The following is a 23,214-nucleotide window of genomic DNA, read 5'->3' on the forward strand; positions in this document are numbered from 1 at the left end:
GGTGGTTCAAAACCAAGGACAGATTGACTAGTTATGCGGAAGTAACCAAGTGTTACCGCTTCGCTCGACGGACAATGCCGACGGACAATGCCGTCTCCCCACCTGGCACTCAGTCGGGAGAAGGCCGTAATCCTAAGACAAATACAGACCGCGTCACTCCTCGCCCCCGCAATGCTGCACGTGCTTCACCCAGAGCTCTATCCGAGTGGGCTGTGTGGTGTTTGTGCAGCGGGTCTGGCGGACCAATGGCACATCATGTGGGACTGTGCCAGGTTCCCGACGGCAGCTACCTCCAGGACTTACCCGCCAGAACTTCAAAGTGCACTGCAGTCTACAGACAAGGACTCACAACTATGGGCTGTCCAGCAGGCCCGTGGTGCGCTCGAAAAGCACAAGCCTCGTCACCCACTACAAACGGGCCCAACGGGGCTAGTGCAGAGTAGAGTATAACCCCGGGTCGACGCTTGGCCAGCGTCACAACTTGTTAAATCGTCGTTTGCCGGCACTTTATTAAAGTTATTCCTATCCTATAATTAGTAGGCCCTAGAAGAAGCCATCAAAATCCAAGACGTCACAGCCACTAGGTGCGGGAACTTCAAGTAGGTGCCGCCACCCGTATTTCGTTCTTGCGCTTTTTCTGGCTTATCAAACGTCTTATTGTTGTGAGAGTGGTGTATTTGTTGTTGTAGAAAGGTAATTTACTGATGCAGAAGAAATAATTTTTATCTTTAGTGTCCCTTTAATTGATCATAGCATCCTTCTTGGCAAAATAGAAAACTATGGTGTGCGTGGAACAGCGCATGCGCTTTTAGAATCCTATCTTTCAAACAGGACACAATTCATTGATACAAACAATGAAACATCTGTAAGGAAACCGGTCGTTGTTGGTGTGAAACAGGGAAGCATTTTAGGGCCACTCTTATTTTTGATTTACATAAATGACATTGTACACTGCAAAGATAGCACCACATTCGTCTCGTATGCTGATGACACGACAGGGAATTTGGAAACAGAGATAGAAGCGATGACTAACAAAACGCTGTCTGATCTAGATGCGTGGGCCTCGGTGAATTTTTAAAAAATTAACCTTTCAAAAACACATGTTATTTTGTGCACGCCTAAACGAGAAATGCTAACAAAGAAGTTGAATTTATTTCTGGGCTCTCAGCAGTTAGAGTTGGTGGATTATGTTAAAGCCCTTGGAGAATATTTTTCCAAGCACCTTGCATGGAATGTACATGTTGATAACCTCCATTATAAGATGAGGTTAAGGTTATTATCTACAATGCATTAGTGTCCTCTCTGTTGCAGTACTGCAGCATAGTGTGGCGTACTACTGGTGTAACAAATTTGCGCAAGCTCCATTTGCTGCAGAAAAGAGCCATACGACATGTTGCTACTGTACATTACGCTTCTTCTACAAAACTTCTTTTTACAAAGTATGAAAATCTTCCAGTGTTCTGTTTATATAATCATAGGCTAATATTGTGTTATAAAGCTTTCGTTAGGTATGGTACCGATACCCTAATTATGATTAATCTTGCTAAGTTAAAAGCAAACAAAATTGTTCGTCCAACCAGGCACAAAGAAATGGGGACTGTACGCACCCCTAGAACTACTCATGATGAACAATAATTGTCCTACAAGCTACCTTCCCTTCTAAACTTTTAAACCAATAAGATTTTGAGCCTTCGTGTAATAAAAATTGTATTATTACATGCTTCGCGCAGTCCATTTATTTTCCGGTATAGTACATTCTTTCGATTTTTTTCTCCCTCTTCTTGTCGATCGCTGCTTTTCATGTTCATGCCATTTCAAGCCTATGCAAATGGCTTCCGTTGTTTCGCGCCTTGTTATAAAATTCTGTGCTACTTGACGTTATGTAATATTCGTCAATTTATTTGAACTCTTTGTGCATGACTGACCGTCATCCTGCTGTTTTGCCAACTGTAACGGGGCCGGGACCTCGTCAAGCTGCTCAAGCTTTTAGTCCCGTACTCCTCCTATTGAAATAAAAAAAAGTTGATTGATTGATTGATTACGTATGTGTGTGTGAAGGGTCGCATGTCCTGTGTCATTCGATTTAGCCTCGCATTCACCTAAAGCAGCGTGCTAGGTATGCCACCAGACAAACCTCTCCACTTTTCATTTTTCATTAAAAAGTCACTCTCTTTCAAGTGCCTCTAAAAATGTAGAAAAAATATATTTATACTTACAACGTTCAGCTTTATCCTGCTTCCGTTTAATCGTATCACTTTTCTACTCTGAAAGTGAACCACACAATGCGTTTTCAAAGATGCACAGCACATATGCATTTATCTGCACAAGCAACACAATTTGCTGTTTGCCGCACGGCAGCGCAGGACATCGGTATAAGGGTGGGTCTTTGGGAAAAGTGAAGTCGATGCAGTAAATAGGCAGGGAACACATGCAACTCTGAAGATGCTTTGTAGGTAAAGGCTGGGGCAGTAAACCACAAGAGCTAGTGAAAAGAACACCTTAAGTTTGTTAGGAAATTCTAAATTTCCGTGAGACATACCTGTAAGTTGGCAAATTCATTGCCAGTAGAGTAAAATAGTGCTAGTAGTAAAGTAGTGCTCGTAGTAATAGTAGTAGTAATAGTAAAGTAGTGCTAGTAATGTAAAAACATTTAGCAGGAGACGGAGGTATGCAACTGAGCACATATGACAGCGTCACCTCCTCAGTGTAAATGACCGCCCCCAGGCGCGCCCGGAATGACGTCACATTCACGGGAAGGAAGCGCCAAGCATATAGTTCCTGTATAAGATCCCTTAGGGAGGGGAAGCATATACAGTAACGCAAAGTCAGCAATAAATCCCACGAATGAAACCACTAGTGCTGTCACCAGTGCAAAACAAAATCAGTAGCCGATCTACATTAGGTATTATGTCAAGTCATGTGCATTTTATAAGTGTAATGCGTACCTTAACCATGTAAACTTGTCAAATTCTACATAATGATCATCTCGAACAATGCACTGTCATATAAACGTTTCGTGTTCACAAAGTGCAGTCATTCGTCTTGCTTGAGAAAGTTATCGCAATTGTGAGTGCCCTTCTACAACCAAACAACAATGCTTCACATCCCGTAGCAGTCAAGTAGAGTTGTGGCTGCCTTGGTTTTTTCAGAAGCATTTATTCAGCTAATGACAAGGACTTTAGCATCCTCTTTCTACGTGATCTCTCCCACGCTCAATACAAGTTTCTAACGCTTCGAAAGTGTCTTAATTTCTGCGCAAAAAAAAGTACTTTACTGGTTGTTTAGCTAGTCATGCATCTTGGGCAGTACTTCCTCAAAAAACGTGTTAATCACTGGGGCCGAGAGTCTGTAAGTAAGGAAAACGTGGCAGACTCTCAAGCGCAGGTCTGAGTGGTCGCAACTGTCGCACGGGCAGTATGAGGACGGGAAATTTAATTATTTCTAATCGTAACTCGATCTGCTTGACTAGTGTGACGAGCATATTTCACAGACGTCACACGACTCGTCAGTCATCTAATACATTTGTAAAACTCCTTCCTGTAACAAGCATGCAATACCATACGTAACTTTAGATCGTCATAGAATTTTAATAGGTTTTACTCTTTCACTAGGCGAAAATCTGACAGCAGAATGTGTTCTAATCTGGGACATGGCTCAAGTGTGGCAGCAATCTTCACATTGAGGCTGTGACAGTGTTCTTTATTTGCACCTTCCCACCACGTATCAAATGTGCTTACACACAGCATCAATTTTGCAAGGTTATAGGTCATTACCAGAAAATCTGGAAATTTGGTAACTAACAAATTTAACGTCTTTTCCTGTGACTGCCTATCGCGATTGTAGTGAAGAGGAATGCCCGGCACTGCAGCCACATCGCCAGTCGTCCGGGAGGCGCGAGCTCGAGATTGCTTGAGCTGCTCTGGTTGAGACACGCTGCCTACTGCTCTCTTGTACTGTATTCATATTAGATTCTGGTGGAGGTGCTGCGGTTTTCCCCCAACCAGCAATTACGCACCCGAACTCTGCCATCCGTCATGCCTGACCGACCCCTGCCCGACATCCCCACCGGTCACTCCAGCCATCGTATGTGCCGGTGCCGAGCGTCAGCGGGATCCTGATATCTTCAGCGTCACATATGAGAAAGACGTTGAAGCTTGGTTGGAATCGTATGAATGCGCCAGGAATTCCGGTACCATGATGTTATTTACGATGGCAAACTCACCTGGCGCAATCACATTGAACATATTAAAACAAAGGCAGAACGAGCCGTAGCTATGCTTCGCCGGCTCAGCCACCGCCACTCTGGACTACGCAGGGATACCTTACTGGTTATTTATAAAATGTATGTTCGGCCCACATTAGAATTTGGCTGCGTGATATTTTCCGGTGGCCCGCCTACAAAATTAATTATCTCATACTTTTAGAAAGAGAAGCTCTACGGTCATGCCTCGGGCTTCCTAGATTTGTTGCCAACGCTGTTTTATATAAGGAAGCCCATATACTCACCCTAGATTGCAGATTCCGCATGCTTACGGTTCAGACATAATTAAAAATTTATGAGTTTTCAAAAAGGCGTACGAAATATGTTTTTATCACTGAACCATCTGAGTTTTTTCAGGTATCGTGGTCATGATTCCACAGTCCTCAGATATTAGTTGTGCAAGCACAGTTACAACAATTGCATGTGTCCATACGCCAAGTTTGTCATTCAAATAATGATTAACAGACCTCAAAATTGAGTTAGAAGACATATTTCTGAATCATGTTAAACTGTTACCAAGGCGAGATTTAATAAATATCTTACACGACCACCTATACCAAATAAGCACTGAAAATGTAATAGCCACTGACGCTTCTGTGTGCAATGAGAAGGCCGGAGTGGGGATCTTCTCTGAATCTCTACAATGGTCTTACTCGCTTCGCCTTGCCGATTTCACACCTATATTTCATGCAGAATTATTAGCGATTATGTTAGCGTTACGAAAACTTCCCGAAAACGACACAGCTGTTATTGTGACCGACTCGCTATCTGTATGTAATAATAATAATAATAATAATACTTTTATTGCCTATAACCAAATCAGTACATTCATACAGGCCTGTCAAAGCCTTTGAAGGCTTGAGCGGCAGTGCCTGGCAGGCAGCAAAACCATACACGGTACATTGATATACCAGTTATAAACAGCGAACTCAAGTACAGAACACCAAAAAAAAGGTTATTAGAATTTATACAGTGTCTATGAAAAGAAATTTCATTGAGAATAATGAAACACAGAAATACAGCAATGCAGGTGAACAAAAATTACCGTGAGATGATGCATAACCATATACCAGACTGACCGTCATGGTGCAAAGGAATGGCACAACCACATGCACAAAACACAAGCAGTAACGGTAAATAAATGGAACACGTACGCCTTTACGAACAGACACGCCTTAGCAGTCTCTTAAACTTATGTTTAGTTTTTGCACAAAATGTGCTGTGCGGTAATTTATTGAAGTAGGTGGGCACATAATGGGTCCGAGCTCTAGTGCCGTACCTTGTGGAACAACGTGGCCTTCAAAAGGGGTCCCTGGGCCTTAAGCATCGGGTAGCTGTGTATGGAACTAGGAATTGACTGCACCAGAAGTGTTTCAAAACAACCGTTTGCATTAAAAGATCATTGAAATTCGGCATTGAAAGTACTTTGAAACGGTCTGCGTCAGCATTCAGTTTCAGCATTCAGGTTCAGATGTGCAGCACTGACTGCATCTTTAGATACAAGAATTCAAAGAACCTTTCGTTCGATGGTACCGCCGTACTTACGGAAAGTATGTTTGCTTTGGGTACCGGGACATCATGGGTTACACTTGAATGAAATGGCCGATTCACTCGCACGAGCATCCCTCAACGGCCCTATCATACCTGTTTTGCCGACATCAGCTTATGTCACCGCGGCTAGGTACAGAAATTTCGCTATATCTCAAAACTCTGCAACATCCATACTAACACCGTCTTCTGATTTCCACCACCTTGGCTTCCCATGGAATACTAATTGGTGTCCTTCAAGACAATTGCAAGTTTCTTTTACAAAATTGAGATGCCGTATACCTCCTCTAAATTTTTACTTACACAGGTCTGGTCTCGCTATGTCCCCTCTATGTTCTTTTTGCAGTGCACCTGAAACTATCGAACATTATTTTCTCTCCTGCCACCGCTTTATAAGACAAAGAAAATTATTAGTACTCTCATTCACCAAACTTGGGCTATCGCTAACCTCACCAACCATTCTTTCTTTTGGTGCGACCTCACTGGGATCCAGCCACAGGGATGCTTTTTTTGCAATTTACAATTTTATTAGAGATACAAAAAGAGTACCTTGCTGACTTTCTCAAATTATCAATATTTTCTATTATTTAATTTATTTACGTTAACGTATTTTATCAAAATTCTTCACAATATTTTCATCACACGTCTAAATTACAGTTCTAGTCTCACGCTCCACAATTTAAATCTAGTTTGGCTTTACTTCTAAGCATACAAAAAACCGCCTGCTTCTTGGCCAATCCCCCATAGTGGGTATGCGCCACTGTCTGGGACACAAGACAAGACAAGACAACACCAACAAATGGGATGATCCCCTCAAGCTCGGCAATTCGATCTTCTATTTATCGGGCGCTGCCAAGCTGTGGTTCAAAAACCACGAAGCCGATCTCCTCACGTGGCCTAGCTTCAAAACCAGCATCGCAGAAGTTTTCGGCCGCCATGGCGTGCGCCCACTTCGCGCTGAACAACGCCTCCGAAGCCGATCCCAGCAAACTGGTGAAACGTTCACCAGCTACATAGAGGACATCGTCGACCTCTGCCGGTGTGTCAACCCGATGATGGCGGAGGCGGACAAGGTACGTCACATCATGAAGGGCATTTCCAACGATGCCTTTCATATGCTGCTGTCCAAAAATCCAGGCACTGTTTCTCAGGTCGTTGAGCTTTGCCAGAGTTTCGACGAGCTCTGCAGACAGCGTCTTCTCACGCGGAGCCCCTCTGCGTCCGGCGAAACCCTCGCGAGTATGACTACGGCTCCTGAAATGGACTCCCTGCTTTGCCAGATAAAAGAATTCGTCCGTGCTGAGGTCGCTCGTCTGCTTTCGCAGCTGTCCTCAGCCACGCCACCACCTTCGCCTTGCCGGCAAACCATCGCCAGGTCATCCGCGAGCATGTTTGCGCAGGTGTCTCTTCTGCCCGCGAGATTCCGCCTATGCCGAGTCCCGTTGCTTTTCCACTGACTCTATGAGCTACGGCGAGGCTCTCGCTCGGCCACCACCTCCGACCTTTGCGCCATTCCCATCAGTCGCGCCACGGCGTCCAGCTCCTCACTTCGTTCAGCCGTGTTACCCATACAGCAGTGGACAATGTCTCACTCCTGACACGAGGCCAATTTGTTTTGCGTGTGGATTACCTGGCCACGTTCGACAACTTTGTCGTCGCCGCGCAACATCCTACCGCCGTAGCTTCGACACCGAACCATACGTTTTCCCATACCCGTCATCCTCCGCGTCTCAGAACCCTGGCCAGGTGTCTTCCTACTCGGACCACCGCCCTCTTGTTGACTGCCGTTCGCGATCACCTCGACGCCGCTTGGTTTCGCCGATGCGTCGTCGTACTTCTACGCCGGAACAGGAAAACTAATTGTCGCAGTTGCAGAGGCAAGAACTGCGTCATCCACGAACAGACCAAGACCTCTCCCTTCTCCGACTAATGTTATTGATGTTTATGTGGACGGCGTCGCTGCGATTGCCCTCGTTGACACTGGTGCCGTAGTTTCAGTTATTAGTGCCAAACTTTGCCGTTCGCTCAGAAAAGTTACGACGCCACTGTCAAACGTGTCACTTCATGCTGCCAGCGTAGACCGCATCACGCCTGCAGCTGAATGTATTGCTCGTGTTGTAATCAACGGCCTCCTCTACATCGTCGAAGTTTTGGTGCTGTGTTCTTGTTCCCACGATCTTATTTTGGGCAGGGACTTCCTTTCCGCTAATAAGGCCGTCATCGACTGTTCTCGTGCTGAAGTGCAGATTCAAACGCTGTGTAATGCCTCACTCCTTGACGTTCGTGAACCTGAAGATAAAGTATTTGTTGCCGAAGACGTTACAATTTCACCGCACTCATCTGCCCTTGCCACATTGTCATACAACATTGTTGCTGATGCCTGCGCATTTTTTACGCCATCTGCAATTTTCGCCCGTCGCAAATGTTCCCCGCTGCCTTTCGCTCTTTTGGACGTTCATGCCGGCGCCAGCAGATTGCTCGTCGCCAACCGATTATCCTGTCCTCTCACTTTGCTTCGCGGGGAATGCGTTGGCCGTGCCCAGTGTGTCGACCCTGCTGGCGTCATTGACATGCCAACTGGTCCCATCGCCACTCATGAGGTCACCGGAGTGACCTGTAACACCGTGCAGGAGCCGACATCGCCCGATGTTTTACATAGCTCCATCGCCGTCACGATGAGTGTTTCACAACGTGCCCAGCTTCTACGCCTTCTCGACAAGTTCCGTTCGTCTTTCGACTGCCAGCATGTTCCCTTGGGCCGCACGTCAGCTGTTTGTCATTGCATCGACACGGGTACCAGTGCGCCACTGCGACAAAGACCATATTGTGTATCCGCGACAGAGCGCCGTGTTATCGACGACTAACTAGCTCACATGCTCAAGCGTGGCGTCATTTACCCTGCGGATAGCCCCTGGGCATCTCCCGTTATCGTTGTTAAGAATAAGGATGGATCGATTCGATTCTGTGTTGATTACCGTCGTCTTAACAAAATAACTCGTAAAGTTGTTTACCCTCTTCCGAGAATCGATGACGCCCTTGACTGTCTCCAAGGCGCGGAGTTCTCTTCTATCGACTTACGCAGCAGCTATTGGCAAGTCCCCATGGCACCTGAAGACCAACCTAAAACAGCCTTTGTGACACCAGATGGCCTACATGAATTTCGTGTCATGCCTTTTGGGCTTTGCAATGCCCCCGCAACATTTGAGCGTATGATGGACAACCTTTTACGTGGTCTCAAGTGGAAAATATGCCTGTGCGACTTACATGATGTGGTTATTTTTCGCCAGATTTTCCCACCCATCTCTGGAGGCTGGAGGAAGTGTTACAGTGCCTAATTGTCGCCGGCCTTCAGCTCAATCTGAAGAAATGCCACTTTGGCACAAGTCAGCTCACCACCCTTGGCCATGTAGTATATAAACACGGTATTCTCCCTGACACCGCCAAGCTTCGTGCAGTTGCTGATTTTCCCAAACCTTCCTCCGTAAGAGAACTTCGCAGCTTCTTTGGCCTGTGCTCTTACTTTCGTCACTTCATTCAGAATTTTGCGTCCATCAGCGCTCCCTTGAATCAGCTTCTACTGAGCGACTTGAATGACTACGCCTAGTCGTCCGCTTGTGACGATGCCTTTGATGAGTTGCGTGGTCTACGGACCTCGCCGCCTATAGTGCGTCACTTGGACCCGACAGATCCGACCGAAGTACACACCGACGCCAGCGGTGTTGGACTCGACGCTGTGCTCGCGCAGCGCAAATCTGGATTCGACGAGTACGTCGTTGCATTCGCAAGCCGCACCCTCACCAAAGCAGAGAAGAATTATTACGTTACGAAGAAGGAATGTTTGGCCATAATCTGGGCACTTGGTAAATTTTGACCCTACCTCTATAGCCGCCTTTTCGACGTGATTACAGACCACCATGCACTTTGTTGACTGTCCATGTTGAAGGACCCCTCAGGTCGATTAGCTCACTGAGCTTTGCGGTTACAAGATTTCAACGTGCACGTTGTCTACAGGTTTGGCCGCTGCCACACCGATGCCGACGCTCTTTCCCGTTCACCCGCGTCAACCGAAAGCGATGCCTGCCTCTCTGCCGTTGACCAAGTATTTTCGTTCACAGGAGGCTGCGACATGGTTTCGGAGCAACGCAAGGATGCCCGGATTATTGCTCTTATCCGCTTCCTTTCAAACCCGTCGGCTGTTCCTTCACCTTCTCGAGCTTTGCATCGTCAAGCATCTCACTTCGAAATTCGGGATGGACTTCTCTATCGCCGAAATTACGTCTCTCACGTCCGCATGTGGTTGCTGGTCATACCTCGACATCTTCTTGGGGAAATGTGTTCTGCCTTCCATGCTGACCCGCAGTGGGCGCATGTGGGTGTCTTCAAGGCGTACACCCGGCTTTGCTCCAGGTTTTATTGGCGTGGCATGTACACCTTTGTGTGCAAGTACATTCGGTCGGGCCCTCAGTGCCAATGCCACAAGGTTCCTGCTCAGCATGTCTCTGGTCCACTCCAGCCAATCCCGTGCCCTGCCAGGCCGTTCGATCGCATTGGAATTGACCTGTATGGACCCCTTTCGAGCACGGCTTTCAGGAACCGCTGGATAGTCGTCGCCATCGACCATTTGACGCGATACGCAGAGACAGCCGCTCTGCCTGCTGCCACCGCTCGCGATATAGCATCCTTCCTCCTGAAAAACTTTATTCTCCGTCACGGGGCACCTCGCGAACATTTTAGTGGTAGAGGACGTGTCTTCCTCTCCGAAGTCGTAAACGCGCCCCTTGCTACCTCCTACCATTCTCAAACTAATGGTCTGACGGAAAAATTTTACCGCACCCTTGGCGACATGCTCTCCAAATACGTCGCCTCTGATCACACTGATTGGGACCTCAGTTTGCCATTGATCACGTTCGCCTACAACACTGCACCACAGGCGACCACAAACTTCTCCTCATTCTTCCTCTGGAATGTCCGCGAACCTTCGACTACCCTCGACCCCATTCTTCCGTACAGACCCGACTCATCCGAATGTACGCCCCTCTCTGAAGCTGGCCGCCACGCAGAGGAATGCCGTCAGCTCGCCCGCTCCTTTACAGCCGTCGACCAATGGCAACAAAAGTCTCGACGTGACGATGATCACCTGCATTGTCACTTTCTTCCGGACTCCCTTGTGTGGATTTGGGTTCCTGCTGTTCCTGCTGGACTTTCGTCCAAGCTTGTCTCCAAATATCAATGACCCATACAGTGTTGTAGCGCAGACATCGCCTGTGAACTATATTGTCGAGCCTGTCACGCCACCTACGGACCAACGCTGTCGTGTTCGTGAAACTGTTCACGTACAACGCCTGAAGCCGTATTACGACCCCATGATTCTATGTTCACTATGAGTCGCCAGCATGGCTCCTTTCCCTATGGGGGGGCGATTGTAATGAAGAGGAATGCCCGGCACTGCAGCCACATCGCCAGTCGTCCGGGAGACGCGAGCTCGAGATTGCCTGAGCTGCGCTGGTTGAGACACGCTGCCTGCTACTCTCTTGTACTGTATTCATATTAGATAATTTATGTTCTTGGACATTTCCTCATTATAGCGACTATCAAGATGATTCGACTTCGTCCACAACTTGTGCATTTACACCTGATAAATTAAGTGAGTTAAATAAATATTGGGTAATTGAGCCCTAATAAACATTTATTCGGGTACAACAAAAAAATACTGACGACCAGCATGGACAACACCCACCACCGTACACGAGGCACCGTTCGTGTAAAGCCCTTTTATATTTGGTTTTGTTCTTGGCAACGTTTAGTTGGGACCGCAACCAGTTTGAGATAGCTAAAATATCCCTTTTGGGGAGTTTTCATTCAATCTAGGGCCTCTCGTGCTTTGTAAATTTAATCGAAAAACATTCACTCCCTACAAGTTGGAATTAATGCGAATAGACTGCGTGAAATTACATGGCCTAAGCGCGATAGAAGCTTTCCTGCTTTTCCCAATATCACATTTTCAGCTCCATATATTGCTAGCTGACTGCATGAGAGCTGTCGACCATGAAGCGCTATTGAGCTCACAATTAAAGAACACTTGCTTTGTGGTCCTCCATTCGTACGTGAGCTGGACCACTCCGCCAGAACACATCCGCCCTGTGCTCTGGTAGCTACTCATACAGCTAATACAGCCCATCAACAAATTTCCCTACCTTAGTGCAATGCCTGGTATGTTATCAGAGAAAATAGTTTGCACAATTAGCCAATCTCTTTATCGCACCACCAATAAACATGAAGAAGGCATACGCACGATATCACAGCCAGCTGTCATCCTCTGGTTTTCTGTGAAGGCACACTCCTGTAACACAACAAAATAAAGCAAGACATAAAAAAATGGCGGAGGGGGAAGAAAGCGATGCTTTCTGATGGGCGACGTGTTGACAAGCTATAGACTTGCCGGCAACTATTGCTACACCGCCGCAGGCGTTAGCTTCATCACGGTGTTTTCGGAAGATGGTATAATTGCGAAGAAAGTTAGTGTGTGTAGGTTTCAGATGTGTCTCTTGAACCCACAGCAACTTTGGGTTATATTTGTGCAGGAGCTCTCTAACATCGTCGAGCTTATGAAGAAGTCCTCTAACATTCCCTTGGAGTAATTGTGTATCCATTATGATGAATCTGTTTTGTGCTGTGTGTTTAAGAGACGAAGATTAGTGCACGGGCCCTTTCCAGGCGCTGTGATGCGAGGTTAGTGTTTTTCTTTTTTGAGCGATCACGAGAATCTCACCGCTCCATGGGCGCTGGCGGCACCGTCTGGCTGGTCGTTGTATCCATTGCCTCTTACTAAGCGCTGGACACGCGCTCTTGCGAGCGCTGTCTTTGACGTGAAGGCCTCGACACGTCGGACGAGCCCTTTGAGGACACTGGCCCGCAGGTCAATGGCCCATTTTGTTGAGGTGGCGGAGCAGCCACTAGCGGGGGGGGGGGAGGTTCAGATGGCGTCACCGCCGGCTCACTGCGTGTGGGCCGGACAGCCGCCGGAAGCCGTTGTGTCACGGCCCCCGGACGTGTCACATCGGCAGAAGTGTTCTTGGGCAGGTAGGATTCCCTCCTGCGTGCCTCCTTGAAACTAATGTTGTACTTTACTTTAATTTTTATAATTTCCTTTTCTTTCTTTCAGGATGGGCACGACCTCGAGTGTGCAGCGTGCTGCCCATCGCAGTGTAAACAGTGGTGAGAGTTTTCACAAGATTTAGAAGTGTGCTCATGAGCACTGCGTTTCGCACAAGTTAGGCGGCCTTGGCCTGTGGCCGAACTGTGGCCGAAACGTAGGCATTTGAAACATCGGAAGGAATTTGGCACGTATGGTCAACTCGAAGCTTAAGTTATGTGCCCTGCCTCGATGGACTCGCGGAGAACACTTGAGCCGAAGGTGAGTGTCAGGTCTTTGGTCTGGATTTCTTTGCCATCGCGCCTCATCTGAATTCTTTTGACATTGATAACAATCTGCTCACTGAAGCCCTCCAAGAGTTCAGCCTCAGTCAGCTCGAACAAATAATCGTCCGACACAACGCCGCGGGTAGTGTTCATGGTGCGATGCGGGGTTACTGTCACTTGAACGTCCCCAACTGACACTAGACTGGGCAGCTTTTCATACTGTTTCTGATCAAGGAGTTCCTAGAGGAGATCACCACTTGGCATCCTTGATGCCTTGTAGCCTGATCCAAGTGCCTCGATTAGACTTAGAAACTAGAAAAGGGGAGATTGTTCGTACTTGTTTATCCGTTTTCAGCGAATGACGTGGAATCGTGGGAAATTTGGTCTTCGACGTCCAAAGAAATAAAACACATCGTCGGTTTGCCGTTTTTGAGGGCGGCCAGGAAGTGGGGAGGAGGAACTAGCCACAAGAATATGTGGAGACTTCGGCAGCAATGCTAGCCACCCATCGTGGAGCCCTACAAGGGCATGCCGCAGGACCCGTGGAGCAGGTGTTGCAAATGCCAGCGGAACATTACCACAATAACCGAATATGACACAACCTGGGTACGCTACTCACACAGGGTTCACGTTCGCTGCCTAGAAAATCGAAAGTAATGCAGAAGAGAGGAGAAGACAGGAAAAACTAAAGGTGAGAGAGAAAGACGGCGATTGGAGAGGAGGATAAGAAAAGGCAACTACCGATTGACCCCGGATGGGTCAGTCCGGAGGTGCCGTCTACGTGAAGCCGAGGCTAAAGTGCTGTGTTGCCTGCCCCGAGGGGCCTTTAAGGTCCAAGCACTCGGAATCAGCTCAACCTCCAGGATTCGCAGACTTTTTTCCCGGACACGGCTAAGCCGCGGAGAGTGAGACGCAAGAGGGTCCAACCATCGTGTGCTCGGGTATGTAGTGTCGCAACACACCAAACAGCTGCTGATGCAGATGCCCCTGCGGGATGGCTCGTCACGACGTCTTGTATTTGGACATCATTTGCACGGCCTTGTAATTAATAGATTTTTTCTCAAACAGTACATTACGTTTGGATGAACCAGAGGGAGGGTGGATAGAACCGGGAGGTGTGAGGAGCGCGTGGCATTTCTCTTGCCCGGAAATGTCGCCCTGCGAGAAGCTCAGCATAGCAAGTAATGAAAACTAATCCTTTTTCAAGGCTTACCAAATATCAAAGAATAAACTGATTCATGACGTCACACCTATGTAATAACAGTCAGATTACAACATAAAAATTTAGGGAGGAATGGTGCTGGTCTTTATTCAGTTATCAACACTTTTTTCACGTAATGAATAAGCACAGCTCGGAAAGAATACTTTATCATCGTCAACTGGTTTCTAGCAGGTGGCAGCAGAGAATCTATACATACTTATGATTGCCCTTTTCTAACAATCCCTGCGCTTGAACTAGTTTTTGACATGACGAACCCGCAACACATAATTGACTGCACGAGAAACACCCTCCATCCGCAATGTAGAAACTAAAGTTGCGGATGTGTGCAAACTGTACACCAGCCTCTCCTCCTTAATAGAATTAAAGTGCGCAGCTTTCATGGTCGATGGCCAAGAATTTCGAAAGCTAGCGAGAATCTCCCAGCGAATAAAGTATTATGTATTATAGAATGTCCATATCGTGCCAAAACTTTTTGAACCATGTCATTGCATGTACCATCATATGTTGTTATTTTTACTTCGGTATGATAAAGAAGGTTCCGACATTTTCCAGTCTTCCCCAAATTAAAAAAAAATGTCTTATGTTTTTTCACAGCTTCAAGATTTTCTTAAATATTGAATCATTAGGCGCAGCCAAGGGAATGCAATGGTTGTTTTTGTTATTTCGCCACCCATTTCGCTGACACCCGTAATTTTTAAGCCGAATTTAGGACACTGAATACAGAAAAAAAACTGGATGCACTTTGACATCATACCCAAACAGCGAATTGAATCGGTAGCGCACGCCACAAGAGCGATGAAAACCCATCGTGCACGGTCTTTATAGCAAGTAAAAAATTCTCACCGCAAATCTGAGCATAAGGCATGTTTTCCCGCTCGATTGTTCTCCAATAACGAGGATATTCAACAAGGCATCACTGCAAAAAGAAGAAAGACAACCACAAGCACTGATCATGAGTCGGTTTCTTAAGAGAAAATGTCAATTTGTAAATGTCCCTTGGCTCCCCACCAAACACTACTCTACCGCTGCAAATTTCTTATCAGCATAAATTTCACTCTCACATCTCGCAGTTCAGGGCGGAACGTGCGCAAAAACTACGTCATGTTTCATGCGCCTGCGCGCACTTAGTGGCATTTCTGAATATCTGCTTTAGATAGAAATCAAACCTTCTTTGAGCTGGAGCGTGTACTAGAACCATGGTGCCACGGAGGTAGTGCTTTTCTCTCAAAGAAGGTGCTCCTTGACTTCCTTATGGACAGTGGTCTCGACAAGGTACACTAGTTGCGTCTTACTGTGAGTGCTTGTTAAGGTGTGCATGTGTATTGCGTATGAATGGTTTTTTTCACGCATAGCCTCTGCCAGTTGCAGTAGCATGCATGACCCGACAAACGTCTCCAGCATCTATTACAGCATCTCTCTCTCTCTCTCTCTCGCTGTTCGGTGCAGTGACAAGATCCAATCAGAAATTCTCGAAACAAAACTTCAGCGATTCAGCGCATTGCACCCTTGGCGCAAAATTTCTCTCAAACGTGACAATAATGTGCGATGACAAGAGGCAAGCTCACGGACTACAAGACGTTGAACCCATCACACAGTCTAAACACGCGTGCTCAGATATAACCGTGTACTTTCCTTGTACGCACTGCTTCGAAAACCATCGGCAAATCTGGCGTTATTGGAGAGTTTCAGTTTGTCCATGAAGCAGCATTCGTCATTTGCACGAAAAATACCGACTTACTGAAGAGGTGTACGGCAAAAAAACGACGCTGGTAGCGGAATCTGAAGACACAGTGTGTGAAAGAGGGCACACAATACGCATACTGTAGTGAGTTACCTTGTTGTATTCCTATTGTTAACTCTTGGTAGCCACGTAATCCATAATGCACAGTCTGTTTATGACTTTCATTTGAGAATAACACTGACATGACACAAAAAAATTTCGAACGCGTTGCAGTTGCGCAACGCGTCACAAAAGCTCGCCACTATGTTTGCAGCTGCCGTACATGGCTGTGGTAACCCAGCAATCCGTAAGCGCTGATATGTGTACAGACGCGCTAAAACTCTCCATTCATGTGGCTTGGGGTGCAGAACTGCTCTGTTCAGTGTGTCCCATTTCTCCTTTCTGCAGCTCATCTTTAACCATCGTTTTTACTGGTGAGGGAGAGCATGTACAGAGCAAGCATAGGCAAAGCCAATGACTACTCGAGTCATGGTGACCTCGTGTGCTATCAGCAGAGACAGGATTTTAGGTAAACGCCTATTTTGTTCTTTGCTTCGTAATCAACCCTTTTCATCACAGTGCGATCAAAATTAGGTTTTGCTGCTCTTTTTTAAATTAAGCACTGGGAAGTACGGAAAGTTCACCTATGCAAATAAGTTATGTGGCCAGGGCCAGGGAGACACAAAATGAGATTATAATTATCGCTGTCCACCGGTCAGTTAACTAAAATTAAATAACTAACTTTTTAGCGACTGCAGTAAGCGGGAATGTTTTTACTGAAAAGTTAGAGGCCCTTGTGACTCTACACAGTTCCATTTGGCAGAATTCTTCTACCACGCCCATGTATCGAGATATCCAGCAGCAAATTATAATTTCCGTTCGCATGATTACGCATGGAAAACAGGGAGGATCGGCGCAAAGTTGTTTTTTGATTTGACGCAGCTGTTGCGTGCGGCGTTTAGCCTGAAGACGGGGCGCAGACATAGGCAAAGATGATAATTGTTCCCCATTCACTCTCGGCTGGCGAAATCGAGGAATGACTGCGGGGTACGGCGTACGCAGTAATCATTATCCTATAAAACGCGATCATGGAAAAATAATTCGACACATTTTTGTACGACTTGAGATCGCACCGGGACATTATCTTCTCAACGCGTTAGCTTCACTGCCATCTACTGGACTGCTTCCGCGATAGCGGCGCCTCTGTAAGGACAATAAAGAAAAACTATGTTGGTATACACTGGTGCTGACATGGCTGCTTCCACCAGGACGAGGTACTCTACCGAAAACAAGATGAATGAATGTGTGTTGTTTAGTGGCGCAAGGGCCAGGTATGGCCAAAGAGCACCACGACTGATAACGTTGTGTTAAGCGCTGATTGGTCAGTGGCAATGGTAGGATGTAACATGGCTGTAAACTGGCCTAAAATCAATCACTATCGTAGAAGCGTGAAACAATATATAGTATAAAATTATGAAAGTGATACGTCTAGTGGGCTATGGGTATACTACGCATGATAAGTGACCATGAGGCTAAAATGCAAAAATATGGAAATAGCACGTATGCCTCCTGAAGGTCTTTGAGCCTAAAGGCCGGGAGGCAGGTGCTTTCTTTTAATGCAGCTACCGCAGCTGAAACCTCTCTTAAGAAGCCGTGCTACGGATTTCCTTGGGCTATAACGTGAAAACTATGTACATCTATTAAAAATGCTAACAAGGATTGATATTTAAAGAGATGCTCTATACCTATGATCATTAGAAGATTGAGTGGAATTTGCTGCCTGTGGGGTAATGAAAAATGCTTTTTCCTATTAGCGTCTAATTCAGGGGATTGCAGCAGGATGTGAAGCACGGTAAGTGGCTCACCACATTTATCACATGTGGGAGGATCACCATCGGGCAAGAGGTATGGGTGTGTCCTGTATGTGGGTCTTATCCCAAGTCTGCAAAGTGTTACTTTTGTACGGTGGTTCTTTGATACCGGCGGCCATTGGCCAAGATATGGCTTGATAACATGTAGTTTATTTTCTGTTTCTTTATCCCACAACTGCTGCCAGTAAGCCCTGAGCTTTTTCCTCAGGGAGGGCTTGAGGTCCATTACAGGCACAGTCGTGGATGAGTTGGAAGCGTTCGCGTGGACGGATGTGGCTAGCTATTTAGCCAACACGTTTACTTCAATCTCTCGGTGCCCCGGCACCCAGCATACCACGATATGCTGCGGTGCATAATAGTGAGTAAAGATTTATAATTACAGGGTTTTGATATTTTTTGACAGTTTTCAAAGCGTTTACGATGCTCAAAGAGTCTGTGTATATAACTGCCTTTGGTATACTAAATTATTTAATGTGTTTAACGGCGGCCAATATCGCGTAGGCTTCTGCTGTGAAAATACTTGTGATAGGGTGCAGAACACCAGCATCCGAAAAGGATGGACCGACCCCTGCGTAAGAGACACCATCATAACACTTCGATGCGTGTGTAAAAAATTTAGGAGAGGAGTATTTGTGCTGTAATTGAAGGAAGTACATTCGCATATGCACCATAGGCGCGCGCTTTGTAACAGCTACGAAGAATATATCACAGTATATAGGTTGCCACTGCCACGGCGGGGGCCGTGTAGCAGGAGGCATAAGGTGGTGTTCAAGCAGTCGAATCCTTGTTTCTTCAGCTATGTTTCAAACACGCAGTCAGAAAGGCTGTGCCACTGTGGGCCGGTTGCGAAAACGTTGAAAACTGGACAAATCGTTTTGGTGGAATGCGCGGGGTGCTGACTGTTTCCGTTCACTCTAAGAAATACATGAAAGACGAATATGTTCTCTGCAGTTGAAGCGACCATTCATCCGATTCAACGTACAGACTTTCCACTGCGCTTGTTCTAAAGGCGTCTGTGGACAGGCGAATTTTTAAGTGGCGGACAGGGTCTTGCTCTTGCATCTTTAGAGCAGTTGGAGTAGACGACTGGTAAACTATGGCTTCATAGTCTAGTCGTATGCGTATGAGGCTTTTATACAAGTTTAAGAGACATTTTCTATCACTGCCCCAGGTTGTGCTTGACTCGACTTTAAGATATTCATTGTTTTCATACATTTGTTTTTAAGGTACTTTATGTGCTGTACAAACGTTAATTTCGTGTCTAAAATTATGCCTAAAGATGTACGTTCCCTGTTTACAGGCACAAGGTCACCATGCAACACAATTTCAAGATCAGGGTGCAGGCCTCTTTTCCTAGAGAAAACGACACAGGTGCTTTTTTGTGGATTCATTCTGAACCCGTTCTCATCAGCCCATTTGGAGACCTTGCTAAAAAACCTTTGAATGTTTTTGCCGTACATGTATGGCTGCGGTTTTCTGTCCCGCAAGGTCTTAGCCGTACGGGTACGGTTCCGACCCTCCGTTTGAACTTTCGCGCCATAATGACGATGAGCGCTCATCGGGAGGTGCGGCCACCTCTTAGCACTTACAAGATGCGTTTAAAATTGGTGCTACCTTCTTCGGGAGATAAACAGAGCTGATTGCTAGCTTCAGCGCGTCGCTCAGACTGCGGCAACGCCCCTTTGGCGGTTTCGGTTTCGTCGCGTGATGGCAACGGAGGCGAGCGAAACGTCATTTTTTTCTTTGTCGGTACTCTCTTGCAGGGCAGTGGAAGTTGATTTCTATCTTGATTGGCGCTGCTCTTAGCTTGCTTATCAGCGCCGTTCGCGAGGTATTCTCGCTCTCAGTGGCAACGCGCTTTCGCGGTTTCGGTTCCGACGCGTGATCGCAACGGAGTCGCGCGAAACGTGGTTTTTCTCTTTGTCGGCACGGTCTCGCAGGGGCGGCGGAAGTTGATTTCTATCTTGATTGGCACTGCTCTTAGCTTGTTTATCACCACTTGCTTATCAGCTCCGTTCGCGAGGTATTCTCGCTCTCCGCGGCAACGCGCTTACGCGAGAGGGTGCCTCAGAACTCTGCCCAAGGCAGCCGCACGCAGAGATAGCATGTGTGCGCCAACACAACTCCTTGCCTCAAGAGAACAGACACGCATTTTAGGTGTACAGACTGCGATAAGGCGCCGTGGGTAGACCCGTGTTTCAAGGAGTACCACGCTCGGAAATACTATTGAGCATTTTGCAGTTCTGAGTGATGCCGACACCAAAATACTGTTCCTAATTATTTTTTGACCATTTATTACCGACTTAATATATTTTGTACTTTCAAGATCCGCAATAAAGTAATTTGACCACCTGGGAAAGTTTTTTCAAAATAGTTCGACCCTCAAAGGGTTAAGACCAAGCTGGACCTGTCGCTCACAGATTACGAGAGAACTCGATTGGAATCCTACCTTCACATCGCCAGCATATGCTGAATAGAAGAAGTTACGTGGTATATGTAGACGAAAATAAGTCATTTTTACTATAAAAAGGGTGCAGCTGAGCACTCCGCCCTGCGGCACTCCCGTTTCCTGTACAAATTTTCGTGACAAAACATTGCCCACTGGAACACGGAATGAGCGATTAGACAGATGACTTTCGATAACATTGAACATTTTACCGCGTATACCAAAGTGTGAGAGGTCTTTCAATATTCCGAACCACCACGTAGTATCATAGGCTTTCTCCATATCAAGGAATACAGATAAGAAAAACTGCTTATGAACAAAAGCTTCACGGATACGTGCCTCGATACGTATACGATGGTCACTGGTAGATGGACCCTCCCTAAACCCGCACTGGTATGCGTCGAGCAATTTGTTTGATTTGAGTAAGCCGAGTAGGTGACAGTTAATCATTTCTTCGAATACTTCGGAGAGGCAACTTTCTAGTGCTCTAAATCTGTAACTTGATACACAGGAAGGATCCTTTCCATGCTCCAGAATTGGAATTATAGTAGCCTCCTTCCAAACAGAGGGTACCTCGCCGGAAAACCGTACAACGTTGTAAAGGGAAAGGAGGTTTTTTGTGTTTCGGATGATAGTTGTTTAAACATCTCATATATTACCCGGTCTGAACCTGGGGCGGATGTATTACAACAGATCAGTGCTGCCTGCAGTTCTGCTATGCAGAATGGTTCGTTGTACAGCACATCTTTTGCACATTTTCTTTCTAAATTTTGCTTCTCTATTCGCGTTTTGTACTTTAGGAACGTTTTGGAGTAGTGTGATGAGCTGGATATGTATTCAAAATGTGCACCAATAAAGTTGGCTTGATCTTCTAGGCTTTCTCCGTGGCTATTCTCTAAAGGCAGGGAATACGTTTGTCGCTCATTAACTTTCTTCACTCTATTCTAGGCTTTTCTCTCATCTGTGTAAGAGTTTGCGCTTGATAACGCGCTTGTCGGCGCGTTCTCCTTGCCTGGGATTGGACATGCTTAAAGTTTTCCAGGTTTTCTGGTGCTGGAGAATCGCGAAGCGGTGCCCACGCTTTGTTCTAGTTTCTCCGTGCTTGACTACATGCATCGTTCCACCAGGGAAGACGCTGCTTGGAACCGATGCCGCTCACTTGAGTAATACATTTACAGGCGGCTCAAGTATAAAAGCAGTAGAATATGCAACAGCATCATCTATGGTTATACCGGACATCTATCAACAATGATGGTTACACCGCCATATGATGAGTCAGCATCCTCGCGGTCTTTCAGGAAAGTCATATATTGTCGGAGGAAGTTGGCGTGCTTGGAAGTTAGATGTGTTTCTTGCACACACAGCACTTTAGAACTGAACTTACAGAGCATTTCTTGGACGTCATCTAGGTTTCTTAATAGTCCTCTAACATTCCACTGCACGATGTCCTCCATGTTGAAAAAAAATTTTGCTGTGTGTCTCAAAAGAGTGGAGAGTGACTTACTTGACAGAGCCTTTGTTAAGCCCTGTAATTGGTGTTTTGTCTTTTCTGGAGCGGTCAAGAGAACCTCGCCGCTCCTTCGACGCTACCTACGCCGTTCGGCTTGGACTGGTGTCCATAGCCTCTTGCGAGGCACTGGACACCCGCTCCAAAGAGCCATGTGTGCGTCACGTAGACTTCATCTAAAGCGACGAAGTCTTCGTCCCCACTGGGCCGGAGGTCGACAGGACCCCTGTGGCCTCTGCGGTGCCCTGGCTGCTGCCGGAGCTTGAAGCAGCCACTGGTGTGGACACTTTGAGAGATGGCAGGGCAGCGTTGGCTGCTCCCACAATAGGGGCGGGTGGCGTTAGCCTCGACACGCTGGGGCATGGTCCGGCCTGCCGCCAGAGGCCATTGTGGTGCCGCCCCACATTGCACCACTTCAGCGAAAGATGTTTTCAGTGAGAATAGAGAGGACCTTCGTTGTCGTGCTTCACAGAATGTTATATTCTCCTTAAAGTTTACAGTAATTATTTCCGTTTCTTTCTTCCAGGCTGGACAATCTCTGGAGTATGCAGGGTGACTGCCATCGCAGTTCGCACAATGTATGTCATCATTATTGCAGTCGTCAGCAAAGTTACCGGTTGTGCCGCACTTTGCGCACATAAGCTGCCCTCGGCAGCTCTGGGATGCGTTATCAAACCTCTGACATTTGAAGCAACGTCGCGGGTTCGGAATGTAAGGTCGAACATGAAGTTTTACATTGCTGGTTTCAAGAGTCTCGGGTAAAGTAGTCGAGCTGAAAGTGATTATCAAATGCTTTGTTAGGATTTCGTTGTCGTTCCGTCTGATTTTGATGCGCTGCACATGGATTACGCCTTGATCCATCCATCCGTCCGTCCGTCCGTCCGTCCGTCCGTCCGTCCGTCCGTCCGTCCGTCCGTCCGTCCGTCCGTCCGTCCGTCCATCGTCCATCCGTCCGTCCGTCCGTCCGTCCGTCCGTCCGTCCGTCCGTCCGTCTGTCCGTCCGTCCGTCCGTCCGTCCATCCATCCATCCATCCATCCATCCATCCATCCATCCATCCATCCATCCATCCATCCATCCATCCATCCATCCATCCATCCATCCATCCAGGAGTTATTCTTCATTTAACGTCATTAAGTCTTCATCTGATACTACGCCTTTCATTGTGTTCATAGTTGAATGAATGAATGCGTGTGGTTTAGTGGCGCAAGGGCCAGATATG

The 23,214-nt window shown here is 46.8% G+C and overlaps 1 protein-coding gene across 6 annotated transcripts in view; it reads right to left on the reverse strand.

Annotated features, from left to right (window-relative positions):
• Positions 1-23,214, reverse strand: part of LOC135906786 (ras-related protein ORAB-1-like) — a 170,622-nt gene that overhangs the window by 41,661 nt on the left and 105,747 nt on the right. For 4 of the 6 annotated variants that reach the window (XM_065438377.1, XM_070522243.1, XM_070522241.1 and 1 more), the window contains exons 2-4: positions 15,294-15,366; positions 12,102-12,149; positions 2,217-2,264 (exon numbers count right to left, since the gene is read on the reverse strand). In XM_065438377.1, the coding sequence (XP_065294449.1) occupies positions 2,217-2,264; positions 12,102-12,149; positions 15,294-15,366 (169 nt within the window). The remainder of the gene's footprint in view (positions 1-2,216; positions 2,265-12,101; positions 12,150-15,293; positions 15,367-23,214) is intronic. The other 2 variants (XM_070522245.1, XM_070522242.1) reach the window with 1 other exon arrangement.

This window comes from Dermacentor albipictus, chromosome 7 (assembly GCF_038994185.2).
Source record: "Dermacentor albipictus isolate Rhodes 1998 colony chromosome 7, USDA_Dalb.pri_finalv2, whole genome shotgun sequence".
In the NCBI taxonomy this organism is placed as follows: domain Eukaryota; kingdom Metazoa; phylum Arthropoda; class Arachnida; order Ixodida; family Ixodidae; genus Dermacentor; species Dermacentor albipictus.